The sequence below is a fragment of the Echinops telfairi genome, unplaced genomic scaffold (assembly GCF_000313985.2).
Source record: "Echinops telfairi isolate 266 unplaced genomic scaffold, ASM31398v2 ScPeMD7_5592;HRSCAF=6446, whole genome shotgun sequence".
In the NCBI taxonomy this organism is placed as follows: Eukaryota; Metazoa; Chordata; class Mammalia; order Afrosoricida; family Tenrecidae; genus Echinops; species Echinops telfairi.
The window spans coordinates 20,273,235-20,288,645 of NW_022109491.1; the positions used below are offsets into that span (position 1 = coordinate 20,273,235).

The 15,411-nt window shown below is 42.0% G+C and overlaps 1 protein-coding gene across 1 annotated transcript in view; it reads left to right on the plus strand.

Moving 5' to 3' along the window:
- Positions 1 to 15,411, plus strand: part of LOC101643765 (deoxynucleoside triphosphate triphosphohydrolase SAMHD1) — a gene marked incomplete at its 5' end in the record, with an annotated part of 28,592 nt that overhangs the window by 5,781 nt on the left and 7,400 nt on the right. The window contains 9 exons of the mRNA XM_045295512.1: positions 787 to 857; positions 4,360 to 4,515; positions 5,134 to 5,234; positions 5,346 to 5,454; positions 6,522 to 6,613; positions 7,593 to 7,708; positions 10,940 to 11,082; positions 13,674 to 13,757; positions 14,673 to 14,793. Of these exons, the coding sequence (XP_045151447.1) occupies positions 787 to 857; positions 4,360 to 4,515; positions 5,134 to 5,234; positions 5,346 to 5,454; positions 6,522 to 6,613; positions 7,593 to 7,708; positions 10,940 to 11,082; positions 13,674 to 13,757; positions 14,673 to 14,793 (993 nt within the window). The remainder of the gene's footprint in view (positions 1 to 786; positions 858 to 4,359; positions 4,516 to 5,133; positions 5,235 to 5,345; positions 5,455 to 6,521; positions 6,614 to 7,592; positions 7,709 to 10,939; positions 11,083 to 13,673; positions 13,758 to 14,672; positions 14,794 to 15,411) is intronic.

The following is a 15,411-nucleotide window of genomic DNA, read 5'->3' on the forward strand; positions in this document are numbered from 1 at the left end:
TGGTCCTTGTAGGTGGGGTTCACACCCTACTGACAATGGTTTCAATAGTGAACCAGAGAACAGGTCAAACCAGCTCAGTGACACCCAAAATTAAGCTGACTCCCTGAATCTAGGATCTACCATTTTGTCACATGTGTACCCCCAATACCTCCCCTTCCTATTGCATGGATACCCCTAGATCATCCCCATCTCATTACTGTAGTGCCTGTAGCACAACCCCTTCCTATGATGTAAGTCTTGACCTGTAATTAGGGGGCTTGTATACCCCCCCAAAGAGATATAAGCCTTGGTTAGCAATAAAGGTCTCTCTCCCCAGTCCTTTCCCCTCTATCACTTGCTCCTGAAATTCCCACCTTCCACATCTCCACGTGGACCACCAAGAGGAGCTGAGGTGAGCACGCTACCATGAAATGTGTCTGACTCCATTATTTCAATCTCTCTTCTATCTTTCATTCTCTCTATGACTTTACTATAATCTTTACTTGTTATCACTGTCCAATTGTGCCTACTGGACCTGTGATGATGTGTTAGGGGCTGGCTTCCCTGACAGAAACCTGAATCCTTTTTTTTTTTTTTTAAACACAGAAATACTTTATTTCTCCTGGTTCTAGTAGCAAACACAGAGAAGAGCAAGTATAAAGCAGACTTTACTTCCGAAGGCAGGCTTTTATGCCCAGGAAAAGATATCTGGTATCTTTGAAGCCACAGTTTTAGTCCAGGCCTGATTCCCTTTTATACCAATTCACAAACATTTTTCTTGCTTTTAAGATTGCTTTTGTTTTGAAGGTCATGGACCGTTTTCCCACTTGTTTGATGGAATATTTATTCCACTTGCTCGCCCAGACATAAAATGGACGGTATGTATTTATATATTCTATATGTAATAAATAAAAAAAACTATTTGAGAGGTTTATTCAGTTATTTGTTTAGTTCCACTGTTGTATTTCCCATTATAGTTTCCAGGGGGTGGGGGTGGGAGTGAGATAGATTGTGTATTTGGATAAAAGAAGGCCTCTACATGTCCAATTAGAATTATTGAAGTTTTATTTTTAATATCAGGCTCATCTGGGCTGCAGAGGAAATATTCAAAAGGAACCTCTCTCCAGACAGCAGCCCCATCTTCCCTAGCCAATTTTCTTTCATATTATTCAGGGAAGGTAGAATACAGAAAACAGAAGAAAAAGCAAGTTAAAATCCATATATCACTAAGTGGTATTGACAGAAGGGAGACAGTGGATGGTGCGGTGAGTTTGATTTTGACAGTGATGCAGTAGCAACGACAATCATGTTATGGTTGGGGTGTCAGACCCCAACATGAGGAACTGTACTGAAGGGTCGCGGCATGAGGAAGGTGGGGGACCACTGATCTAGAACTGATGGCGGTGATGACTGCACACCTCTTCTTGATATGATTGAATTGTATGACCTGTGAAAGAAGTGCCAATAAAATTGTTAAGAGAAAAAAGAAGAGTTATGGACGCAGAGACTCACAGGGCTGTCCTATAGGGTCACTATGACCTGGCGTCCACTCAATGGCAGGGAGTGTGGTTTGGTTTTAGAGTAGAGCCCTGGGGGTATATTGAGTTCTGCATTGGGCTGCTCGCTACAAGGTGAGTGGTTCAAACCCACCAACCTCTCAGGGAGAAAGGGGAGACAGTATACTTTGTAACGGATTTACAGCTTCAGAAACACAGTCTAGAGTCCCCGGGGTCCTCAAACTTTTTAAACAGGGGGCCAGTTCACTGTCCCTCAGACCCATTGGAGGACTAGACTATAGTTTAAAAAAAAAACAAAACTATGAACAAATTCCTATGCACACTGCACATATCTTATTTTGAAGTAAAAACAAAACAGGGCAAAAGCACCCGGCGGGCCAGATAAATGTCCTTGGCGGGCGCATGTGGCCCGCCTCGGGGCTGTAGTGTGAGGACCCCTGCTCTAGACTCTAGAGTCATTGCGAGTCAAAGTTGACTCGCTAGCAGTGGATTTGGCTGCCTTTGGATATGGTGCGTCATCTCAGTAAGCTCTTGAAAACTCTTAGAGTTAATATTACTGGTGATCATTTGGTTAAGTCAAATGTATTCTCTGTAAAATTACTCTTATTCTTTATCATCTGTATGTATCTTTGATGTAATTTTTTAAAATAGTTATAGGACCACTGAGGGTTCTCTCCAGGCAATGTTTGGTTAAGACCTGGCTTAGGGCAGGTTCTGTGGGGGGTCATTTGATCTTTATAATGAGTGGGCCTCAGAGAGACAGGTAAAAATACTCAGGCTGATAGGAGATTCCAACTCCAAGCTAACTTTGAATGCCCTTGGAAAAACTGTCTGGCAAACTTGCAACTACCCTTTTCCACCACTACATGGAAGTGTTAACACAATTGTAGCTTCACATCTTGTTCTGAATTTTTAGCAGAACTGAATTTTATAGTGATACTCATTTACGTAAGGATCCCTGATGGCACTGTGGGTTAGGAAGTGGACTGCTAGCCACAAGACTCATGGTTCAAACCTACCAGCCACTGCGGGAGAAAGATGAAGCTGTCAGTTCCCATGAAAATTTACAGCCTCTGAAAATGCTATGTGTAACAGCTATGAGTGGGAATCAACTTGATAGCAGTGGGTTTGGTTTTTTGTTTTTATTCATGAAAACAGAGTTCTACCTGTATGACCTGATCATAATCTTGTAGGCACTGTAAATAAATATATCTCATTAATGCATTAAATATCTTAATAAAATGGTGACCATGGTTTGTAAGAAAGTAGAAAATACTGACAAATTTGACAGGTTTTTAACATGAATCTTAAAGATGATAGTTGGAAACTAGATAATTAACCTGCAGTAGAATTTATTCTTTTTTTTTTTTTAAGTTTTGTTAGCATTTCATCCACGTGTCATACAATTCAATAATTCAAGCATATCAAGAAGAGTTGTACAAAAAAATTTGTACAATTGTTACCATATTCAATTCTAGAATGTTTTCTTCTTCCTTGTACTCATCCTTATTTGTGTAATTTTTTTTAATGTGGCAAAAACATACAAAACAAAAGTCTCCAATTCCACACCTTCTTCTTGTAGTATTCAGTGCCATTGATTATGCCCTTCATGCTGTACAACCACTACTGAGATATCCCACCACCATCGACATAAACTCAGTGCCCCTATGCAGGAACTCTTCCCCCTCACCCTTGGCAACCATTGGTCAAGTGTGGTTTCCTTGAAATAGTATGCATATATCATACATTTCCATGGTTAAATAGCGTTTTTAATGAGTTGTGTACACAACATCGCAATCATTTCTAGTACATCCTCTCTCTTCCCGCATTCAGCGTTTGCTCCCCAAACCCCCCTCCCTCTCCTTCCCCATCCCACCCCTCCACCCCCCCACCCCATCCCCTATAAACCATTGCATCAGTTATTTTCTCTATGCATCCACTCCAACTGTGCTTCACAAACTGGGAAACCCAACAGAAACAAAAAACAAAATAAAATGGCAAGAACTTAATAATATAAAGATAAAAATACAAATAAAGAGTAAGGAAGAAAAGACCACCATCAATATTTAAAAAGTCAGAGGGGAAAAAAATTCTGTCATGGAACCAGCAAGAAATACTTGAGCTTAGAATAAACTCAGTTGGGTCAAGAGGGAGGCCAGCTGACCAAGCATCAATTATACCAGGTTCAGGCCACCATCATCAAGTTCACAATCGTCTGTCTGGTCGTTGGGCCTGTGACTAGAGAGCATCTGCCAGAGGTTTCCACTGACTGCATGCTTGCAGATGGGTCTGGGGCTCCCACTCTCCTCCATATCCTTCTGAAAATTGGGCTGGGTACAGTAGAACTTATTCTCTGAAGTACCTGGACCCAACTAATTTGGATCGTGTGGAAGGATGTCATGCTTGGTAGAGGAGCAGGGCAGCGAAAAGAGGAACACCTTCAACAAGACGACGGAAGGACACACAGGCTGCATCAAGGGGCTCAAACCTAAGAACAATGGTGAGGGTGGTGCAGGACCAGGCAGTGTTTCCTTCTGTTGGGCACAGGGCTGCTGTGAGTGAGAAGCAAGTAGACGGCACCTAACAACAACCGGAGGCCTCGTGGGCCAGCAAGGAGCACTGGGGACCCTGGTTAAGCCCCGGGTTGCTAACGAGAAGATCGACCTTTCTCCAGCTGCTCTGCAGAAGAAAGATGTGGCGTCTCCTTCAGTAGAGATCACATCCTGGGAAACCCTGGAGGAAAATGCTACTCTGTCTTGTATGTCTAGGCTCACTGTTTGCCAGAATCAAAGCAGCAACATCGGGTTTGGCTTGAGAATTGGCCACCGTCTATGATCGACCTTATTCTCTTGTTGTTTTCTAGCACGAACAGGGCTCCATCATGATGTTTGATCACCTGGTTGAGTCTAATGGACTCAGAGAAGTCATGGAGCACTACGGACTCGTCCCTGAAGAAGACATCTGTTTCATCAAGGAACAGATCATAGGACCACTTGAATTCTCAGTGCAAGAGCCTACTGTGAGTTTCTGTACAGCTTCATTTGACCCGAAGGATGCTTTTGATCTTTTTAAAAAATTTTATTATTAATCGGGAGTTAATTCAAGTATCGTTATCATTCCATTGTTCAATCACATCCAGCAGAATTGCACAATTGCTACCACCGTCCATTTCCAAACATTCTTTTTCTTCCTGGACTTCTGGACATCATCTCTCTCTCAGACACCGACACTTTCGACCTTGTCTTTTCTTGATTCCTTCAAAGCTACACCTTTGCCTATTTCATACATTATGTGTTTCTACTGTGGATGCAACTAATGAAGCATATACACAGGCTCTTCAACTGAGTTCGTTAAAAATTGTGCCCCCCATATTAAAAGCACATTAGACATCTTTTAATAAATATAGATGATATATTTTTGTAAGGAAATCCAAGGTACGTTTGTTTAGCATTTCTTTCCCTTTTCTACTAACTTAGGAATCAAGTAGAGAAAGAAAGAGTAGAACCATTGAATGTATCTCATGTTTGCAGTCAAGTGCCTGGTTATCGTTTTCAAATGACTGCAATTGCTTTGCCTTGCTCACACATAGAATCTGGTGCCTCCCCTCAAACTTCCCATGGGGTTCCTTGTCTTCCAGTGGACCTACAAAGGGCGGCCTAAAGAGAAACGCTTCCTCTATGAGATAGTGGCCAATAAGCGCAATGGCATTGATGTGGACAAGTGGGACTATTTTGCCAGGTGGGCACTGAACGCTTTATAGAAGTTTGTTGGGATCCTTATGCACATTCAGGGCTCATATGTAAAGTACAATTTCCTTGTTGAAATTTTTTAAATCTCTTTATCTTTTAGAGACTGCCATCATCTTGGAATCCAAAATAATTTTGATCATGAACGCTTTATCAAGTTTGCCCGTGTCTGTGAAGTAGATGAGGACAGGTATATCTGTACTAGAGAAAAGGTAAATTATGTCGAGGGAAGCAATAAAGAAGATGTCATTCCTGATCTACAATCTAGAAATAACCATCCACCGGTGTGGAAAAAATCAGTACCTTGTGAAAATAGTCCATCTCACAACAGAAAAGTGGGTGAAGGGAGACGTCGGACAGGGCAAGATATGACAAAATAATAATTTATAAATTATCAAGGCCTCATGAGGGATGGGGGAGGGAGGGGAAGAAATGAGGACCTGATGCCAGGGGCTTAAGTGGAGAGCAAATGTTTTGAGAATGACGAGGACAATGAATGTACAAATGTGCTTTACACAATTGATGTATGCATGGATTGTGATAAGAGTCGTATGAGCCTCTAATAAAATGATTAAAAAATAGTCCATCTATTTACTTTAGATCTAGTATTTGTTAGGGTTTTAAGACTCTTTTTATTTCTCTTGTACTGCCAAATAATGAAAATAAAATTCGAATCATTCATTGAATGTTGTGGTAAGCGCCATTCTAAGTGCTTTGCATGGATTAACTTAATTCCTACAACTCTGTGAGATGGGAGCTATTGTTATCATCCCATTGAAGGTGAGCCAGTTGAGGCAGGAGAAGGCATGCACCGAACAAGTGGCAAAGCTGGAATGCAACCCTGGTCGTTTGGCTCCAGAGCCTCATTGCTTTATTACTACATTAGTGTTTCAGAACAGTGACAATCCTTTGATCCTGCTAGATTATAAACGATAAGATGACCTTATATTGTGTTGAGAGTAAAGAATACAAGGTAATAATACCTATTTCCTAGACTTAGAGGAAGATTGGAGAAAATAAGTTTTAGGATGTCTTGAACAGAACCTGTTCCCAGAATTAAAGACCTCAGTAGATTTCACTTGACTATTGGTCAGTAAGAATGAATGTTGCAATCCAATAAACAGCTTTACTAATCTACATCCCTCATTTTCAGTGGGCTCAGAGTCTTTAATTTAGTCCTATACTTAACCTTTTTGTCTGCCACTATCTCTTTTCCTTGGCTGTAGACTTGGATATACTCTTAGCACTGCATTAGTACTTACTGTGTGTCTTCCTGCAGGAAGTTTGGAACCTGTATGACATGTTCTACACACGCTACTCTCTGCACCGCCGAGCTTACCAACACAGAGTTGGCAACATCATCGAGATCATGTAAGAAATACGATGTCCCTTCGCTATAAAATGTCCCTGATCCTTTACTAGAATATCACCGTTGGGCTGGTTGGGATTTCTGGAAAAAATCCAGATGAATTTTAGCTGAAAAAATCTGAAATCATTTCCTTAACTAGTACACAGTGAACTAACTTTAGTGCTAGGGCGAGTGGGACGATGGCGGTGGGTGAAGAGGGAAGAAGAGCCGACTTGGGTTAGACCTGAAGAGGCAGTGCCGGAAAGACTCAGATTTCCACGTAGGTAGTGGATTAGATACCAGTCGACATAGATTCATGAAATTAATTTTACGATTGAAGATTAATGTCTTCTGGTGCTGTCAACTATTTATCAAAATTAGCCGATAGCAAACCCCACAACAATTAGCATTATAGCAAAGCCACAGGAATTGCACATCTTGGTTCGAGTGGGTCAGAATCAGAGTCAAGTCTCTGTGTGATTCGTTGGCATCATGTGAACTTACCAAAAGTTGGGTGTGCCATTCCATGTCTGTGAACTAGCTTCAGTCTATTTTATCTAAACCTTTGGACACAAATTTAGGTTGAAGGAACTTCTCTTTGTTTCCCCCCAACCCCCAACAAACAGATTAGTTGATTACATTGACCTGTTTGTATGATTGCTATTTTGGTAGAGTTTTTGTTTTGTTTTTAATTTGGAAAAATCCAGGTTCAAAGACTGCCATTGCGTCTTCCGAACTTAGTTAAATGAAAATACTTAATTTCTGCATCTGCAAAATTGAGGATGCTAAAACCTACCTTTTTTTTGTTGGGAAACAAGCATTTTAAATCTAGCTAAAGCTCTGCTATGGTGCCTGGAACACGGTAAACAGGTCAGTTCGTGAGAACATAATCGAGAAGCTGTGCCCTTTTGAGTGCCACATCCTACTGGAGCTTTCGGCAAGTCTAAGGAAATAGTCATCGTTTCTCACAAGCACAACTTTTTATAAAACGATTCTCTTTAGGATTGCAGATGCTTTCCTCAAAGCAGACGCCCATATAGAGATTACAGGTGCTGCGGGGAAAAAGTACCGCATTTCTACAGCAATTGATGACATGGAAGCCTTCACGAAACTAACAGGTAAGAACTAGAGTGACCCATCTCAGGTAAAGGATAAACCGTCCCTGGCAACCCAGATGGGTCAGATTCTCCAAACCTTCAAGTGTTAGTTCAGGTTCCCAAGTGATTATTACATTTGGATTTGAGTTTTAGCTCTGCTTTGTAAGACTTTAACATAAGGTGACTTTAACAAAGTCATTTAGTCTCATTCAACCTTACTGTTCTCATCTTGTGAGATGGACGAAGTGATGTGGGTGTGAGGTCCATTGGGTCGGCTCCGGCAGAATGCGCATTAGATTGGAGCAGAAATACATGAATCCCCTCCCCCCCACTATCATGATCCCAATTCTGCCTTACAAATCTGGCTGGACCAGAGAATGTACATTGGTACAGATAGCAACTGGAAACACAGGGAATCCAGGGCAGATGACTCTTTCAGGACCAGTGGTAAGAGAGGCGATGCCTAGAGGGTGGAGGGAATGTAGGGTAGAAAGGGGGAACCGATTACAAGAATCTACGGATAACCGCCTCCCTGTGGGGATGGACAGCAGAGATGAGGGCAGAGGGAGACGTCAGACAGTGTAACTTATGACAAAGCAATAATAATTTATGAATTATGAAGGGTTCATGAGAGAGGGTGGGGGGAGGGAGGGGGAAAATGAGCAGCCAATATTAAGGGCTAAAGTAGAAGGCAAATATTTTGAGAATGGTGAGGGCAACAAATGTACATATGTGCTTGACACAATGGATGGATTATGAATTGTGATAAGAATGGTACGAGCCCCCAATAAAATAATTAAAAAAAAAGAAAGACATGAATCCTATAAAACAAAAACAAGACAAGAATTCAATTCTCTGAAAGCCTTAACAAGATTGACAAGGTACTGGCAAACCTCTCAAAGGAAAAGAGAGAAGATGTAAGTACCGTTGACTGACAGATTGAGCGACATCACAACAGAGCCTAACGAAATGAGTAAGGCGGGCACACAGGACAGCGCTCTGCCAAACGTGAACAATGTGAAGAAATGCCTACCCGATCTTACGCAGACGGGTGTAGAAGAACTGAAGATAGCTCTCACAAAAGAAGAAACCGATCTGGTTATTTAGAAAATCCCCAATAAAAACAGTCGAGGACCAGATAGCTTACCTGGGGAATTCCATTCAGAGAAGATCTAATATTGATTCTACTCAAACTATTCCAGAATGTAGAAAATGATTGTAAATTCAAATTCCTTTTATGAAGGAAGCATATACCTCTTAGACCAGAACCAGGCAAAGACGTCACCTGAGCAGGAACACATCGATCAATAGCCCTTATGAACACAGCTACAAAAATTCTCAACAAAATTCTAGCCCGAAGAAGCCAACAAAATAATATTTTTTAAAAATAATACATCATGTCCAACTGGATTTATCCCAGGTACAGTCAAAATAATCCCTTTATAAGTAAAATAAAGGTTTAAAAAAAGCCTTCTTGAACCTATCAATTCAGAAAAGGCATTTGACAAAATCCATTACCTATTCCTCATTAAAAAACACTCAACAAAATAGGAATTGGAGATAAATTCCTCAAGCTGGTCAAGGGCGCATACGCAAACCAAGGACCAACCTTGAGCTCAAGGGGAGAACTGAAAGCATTCTCCTTGTGAACAGGAACCAGATACGATGCTCTTTAAGTTACTCTTATTAAATAGTGTGCTGGAGGTCTTTGCCAGAGCTATTTGACAACAAAGGGAAATTAAAATTAACGACATCCAAATTGGTGAAGAAGTAAAACTCTAGTTTCAAATGAATATGATTCTAGATAAAGAAAATTCTAAAAACTCAAAAAGAAAGTTTTGGAACGACTTGGAAGTATCAGTAACGTGGTACATGGTACAAGATCAACCTACAAAAATCAACCCAATTCTTGTATACTCATGATGAAACTCTGAAAGGGAAATCAAGAAAACAGTTCCCTTTAGCCACCCATAAGGAGAAATACTTAGGAAGAAACATAACTAGAAATAAAAGACTTGTACAAAGAAAACTACAGAACTACTGCAAGACACTGAAAGAGACCTGCAGAAATAGAAGCATATACCATGTTTATGGATCGGGATATTTAACATTGTGAAAATGCCGATACAACCCAAAGCAATTTATCCCCAAAACGAATCATCAGCTTTATATGAAAGGGAGAGAGACCCAGGATAAGCAAAACGCTACTGAAGAAGAGCACTTCCCTTTCACTTCCCGAACTGAGAAACCATAGACACATAGCCGTGGTATTCAGTGCAGCCTGGTACTGGTACTGACACCACCAATACATTAATACATCCCATGTACCATTGTGAGAAGCGATGACGGCATAGTGTTACACGCTGGACTGCTATCAGGGCTTTCGACTCCCGTAAACAGTTGCAGGCTCAGAAACTTGCAAGAGCTGGTCTACCCACTCTGGAGGGTCACTGTGAGTTGGCATGGACTTCAGGGCAATGAGTTTGGCTTGGTTTGACTGTGCACCATTGTGATAGGAGACCCGATGACGCAGTGCTTAGCCAGAAGATAAATGGTTGGAGCCCATCAGCCACTCTGGTTGAAAGATACGAGAATCTGATTTCATCAAGATTACAACCTTAGCACCTTATTGGGCAGTTCCACTCTGTCTTGTAGGGTCTCTGGGAGTCAGAATCTACTCGGTAGCAATGGATTTAAGGAGCTCTGGTGGCACAGAGGGTTCGGTACTTAGCTGGTAAATGAAAGGTCAACCTACCAGCTTCTTTGTGAAGAAGATGTGGCACTCTACTTTCTTAAAGAGCTAACCAAACCCACTGCCATCGAGTCTATTTCAAACGGCGGGCCGAATAGAATTGCTCCCTAGGGTTCCCAAGGCTGTAAATTTTTACAGGATCCAAAAGCCTCATCTTTACTACCTAAAAGAATTACAGCCTTAGAAACCTCATGAGAGTTCTACTCTGTGCTACCAGGTCAATATGAGTCGGAATCAACTCACAGGCAATGGGATGGAATAACCATCACTCAGTCTAACAACCATCTACTTAAATGCATTCTTTCTTCTCTACCTGTCTGCTGGGTTATTTTGAAGCAAATCTAAGATGCTGACTGGAACATGTTTAAAATGATTATAATCATAGTATATCTACATTGTGAACTCTTCCTGGAAAGCGTTTCATGGGTGCAGCAGTGTGCATCTTTTAAAATCTAGGTTTCTCATTTTACTATAACTGTGAAATGTCATCCAATTGGCAGATAACATTTTTCTGGAGATTTTATATTCTACTGATCCCAAACTGGATGAAGCAAGAGAGCTATTAAAAAAAATCGAATGCCGCCAACTATACAAGTATGTGAGTTGTACTCTTCTACCAGTGGGCAGTGGAAAGATGAAAAGGGTAAGTTGAATTATCTACCTTCCATGTCTGTGTTCCAAGAGAAAACCACCCATCAGCCCACTGCGACACCACAGTGCCATACTAAATAAGCCCTTTCCCTTCGTTCTCGCTTCCTCTTTACAGAACGCAATGTTCTTAGACCTGCTTTACAGCTGAGTAAGCTGAGGCTCGAGAGAAAGATGAAGTAACTTGTTCATGAACGCCCCCTTAGTGAGACAGCATTGACAGTCGGGGCTAATTGACTTTAAGCCTTTGCACTCACCCTAGAAATGAGGAGGGGACCTCGACTTTTGTCTAACTGACAGGCAAGAAAAGGGGTCTAAAGGATGTTGTTGTTAGGGGCCATGCATCTGTTCTAACCCATAGTGACCTGTGTACAATCGAAGGAAACAGCGCCTGGTCCCGTGCCATCCTCACAATTGTTCTTGTTTGTGCCCATCGATGCAGCCACTGTCAGTTCATCTCATTAAGGGTTTCTCTTTTTCGCTGTCCCTCCACCATACCAAACATGATGCTCTTCTCCGGGGACGGGTCTCGCCTAACAGGAGGTCCAAAGTATGTGAGGTGAAGTTTCACAATCGTTTCCTCGAAGGAGCATTCTGGCTGTACAGCTTCTAAGACACAACTGTTGGTTCTTTGGGCAGTCCATGGTATACCTTCAATAGTCTCCTCCATCACCATAGTTCAAATGCATCCATTCTTTTGGGGGATTCCTTATTCAGTGTCCAAGTTTTACGTGCATATGAGACGACAGGAAATACCGTGGCTTGAGTCAGGCGCACCTTAGTCCTCAAAGTGATATCCCTGCTTTTTAGCACGCGAAAGAATTCTTGTGCAGATTCACCCAATGCAATGAGGCATTTGATCTCTTGACTCCCACTCCCATGAGCATTCATTGTGGATTCAACCAAAGTGAAATTCTTCACAACTTCAGTCTTTTTTCTCTTTATCCTGATGTTCTCTAGTGGTCTAGTTGTGCGGATTCTGCTTTTCTTTACAATGACTTGTAATTCAGACTGAAGGCTGAAATCCTTGAAAGGTTGTTAATAAGCCTTCCTCCAATCTTAATGCTGAATTCTTTATATAATCCAGTTTCTCTGATTATTTGCTCAGCATTCAGATTGCATAAGGACGGTGAGAAGAAACAACCCTGATGCACACCTTTCCTGCTTTTAAATCACGCGGTCTCCCCTTGTTCTGTCTACATAGCTACCTCTTGATCCACATACAGGTTCCACATGAACATAATTAAGTGTTCTGGAATTCCCGTTCTTCTCAAGGGTGTCCATAGCTCTCTTTTGTGATCCACACAGTTGAATGCCTTTGTATAGTCAATGAAATGCAAGTAAACATTTGCATTTCTTTCTGGTATTCTCTACATTTAGCCAAGATCCATCTGATATCAGTAATAATATCCGTTGCTCCATGTCCTCTTCTGAATCCAGCCAGAACCTCTGATACCTCCCTGTCAATGTCCTGCCGCAACCATTGTTGGATGATCTTCATCAAAATTTGACTTGCATGTGATAACAATGATATTATTTCTAAACCGTGCAGGCTCGACTCCATTCTCATCCTTAAGGTCAGCTCTACTTTGAGAAGGCAGCTCTTCCTCAGCCATAATTTGAGGGCCTTCCCACCCGAGGGGCCCATCTTCTGGCACTCTCTCTGACAAATATGCTGCTTGCATTCATCAGATTTCCAGTAACTGACAATGTTTTCATGCCAGCTACAGGGTTTTCAGTGGCTAATACCTCTGAAGTGGACGGCCTATTCCTTCTTCGTAGTCTGTTCTTGGTCTGGAAGCTCTGCTGAAACCTGTTCACTTTGGGTGACCCTGCTGGTATTTGAAATCCCAGTGTTAGCTTTCAGCATCACTGCAACACACAAGCTGCCACAGCACAACAAAGGCACCGACAAGTAGTGGGATCTAAAGATAAGGGACCTTGAAGTTTTGCCATATTGTTTCACAATATGGCAGGTTCGCCTGGGAGCACTGATCTAGCTGTCTTCTGCAATTCCAAACCATCAGTGTTCTCCTCTTGCTGTGGAAGGTTTGTTTTGCTTTGCTTTTACCAGAAAGCCAGTCACAGGCGTCATACTGATAACCACATTCGACTTCATAACGCACCTTGTTTGTATTTTACTGCCTTCTCTTCACTAATAGGTTGACGCCATCTGGTTTCCAACTGTGAAGTTTTTGTCATGAAGCTTCTCTATGTGGTTTGTTTAAAGGATGACAAAGGTAGATGCTCTGTGTATGTTAGGAATATACCAAAAATGTCACTGCCATCAAGTTGGTGCTGGCTCAGTGTGGCCCTATGGGGCAGTTTCCGAGACTGGAAGTCTTTGTAGGAGTAGAAAGTATCATCTTTCTCGCCCCCACCCCCCCAATCAGGAGTGGCTGGTGGCTTCCAGCTGCTGAGCTTGCAGATCACAACCCAATGCATAACCACGACGCCCCCAGGAGTAGCTACGCCACCCCTTTTTACTCCAGTTGGGTGTCATCCCAGAGGAAGGACACCTTCGTGACAGAAGCATTTCATCATGCACACCTGGGACTCTGACATGGGGATTCTGACCTGTTCCAGGACCGTAAAGGCCTTCCACAAGAGGTTGCTGACGCCAAGCCTAAAGAACAGGATGAACTGAAGGCCGAAGATTTTGTCGTGGATGTAAGTGGTGAGACCAGGAACACCAGAAGTAAAGGCCTTTTGTTTTTAAGACGTAAAGTACCTGCCATTCGAAAAGTAGTACATGTTCATTATTGAAATGTATGAAAATTCCATTTTAAAATGTTCTCTGACTTCTTATATTTTTTAATATAACTGTGATCAGATGACGACTACCCAGAAATACCTAATCCGCGCCCATTGAGTCAATTCAACATACACCGACCCTGGAGGACAGGACTGTAATCTTTACTGGGGCAGATTAGCCGGTTTTGATTCTGATTTTTTTCTCCCACTGAGTGGCTGGTAGAGTCCAACCTCTGAACTTTAATGGTTGTCAGGCAAGTGCTAAAACACCGGAGCACCAGGAAAATTCCAGTCTCCCTTAGGATCCTTGTTCGCTTGTTGGTTCTCCTGGGTGACGCTTTTCACAAAGAGACTCTCAGGAAAACCTGTGAGAGCTGGAACTGCTTGGACTGCCTTGCTCTTCCTGGTCTCACAAGTTTTCGGTCTTTCACAGGGTCCTTACCACTGCTTTTCTGGTGAATGTTCCTTCTCTGGAAAGGTTTCCACCTGACACAGAATGGAGCTTCTTCAGGGTTAACTGTATTTGTTCTGTCTTAATCTAGCCCACGTGGCCTGTGGGAGCTGAAACGACATGGTATCTGTAGCGCCCGGCAAAGTGTTTATCACAAAACGTGTTCAATATACAAGTACTTTCTTTCTCCCGGGTTTCAAAACAAAATCCCTGTGAGCCAGGAATCAGAATTCTTTTTATTCCACTCTGAGACACCTGACAGTACCCTGGCTTCTGAGCCTCTAGAGATCTCTGCTGCTTTTCTTGTGATGCTTCCGCACCCTTGACTCTCCTCTCCTGGTTATTATGTAAGTGATCACCTATCTGTTGCTTTTACAAAGGTTATCAACATGAATTATGGAATGGACGACCAGAATCCTATTGATTATGTTCACTTCTATTATAAGAATGATCCCAACAAAGCAGACAAGATTGATAAAGAAAAGGTAACTGTCTACTTAAGTAAAATAAGTCTACCACAGGGACATTTGCACATTATTACAGGAATTTGCGATCTAAGTGCAGGTTTGGTTCCCTTTTAAAAAACTTTTTATTGTGAATTGGGTGAAGACTTGTAGAGCAGATCAGTTTTCCATTCAACAAGTTATACACGGTCCCCACATTGTGACATCACTTATCTGACTTCTTTCTTGCTTGTTTCTATCGCCTTCCTTCGTAACCCTTCGGGCCCTTGTCCTTGGGAAAATGCTGCCCTTTGGGTGGAAAATGGTTGCTAGTTCTTATGAGTTCTTACCTTCCTAGAGTAATTGTTCGCCTTGTAGATTTATCTAAAGTTTGACCGAAAATTGAGCCACAGGGATGAAAGAAAAAAAAGGGGGGGGGGGGATGAATCCAGTTCCAGCCCTGAAAGGGGAATAAGGGTCGCAGGTTAGGATCTAAGTCAGTGTGTAAGGGGGAGAAGAAGCACCGGTCTTTTTTAAAAAAATCATTTTATTGGGGTTCATACAACTCTTATCACACAATCCATACACACATCAATTGTATAAAGCATATTTATACATTCGTTACCCTCATCATTCTCAAAACATTTGCTCTCCACTTAAGCCCCGGTATCAGCTC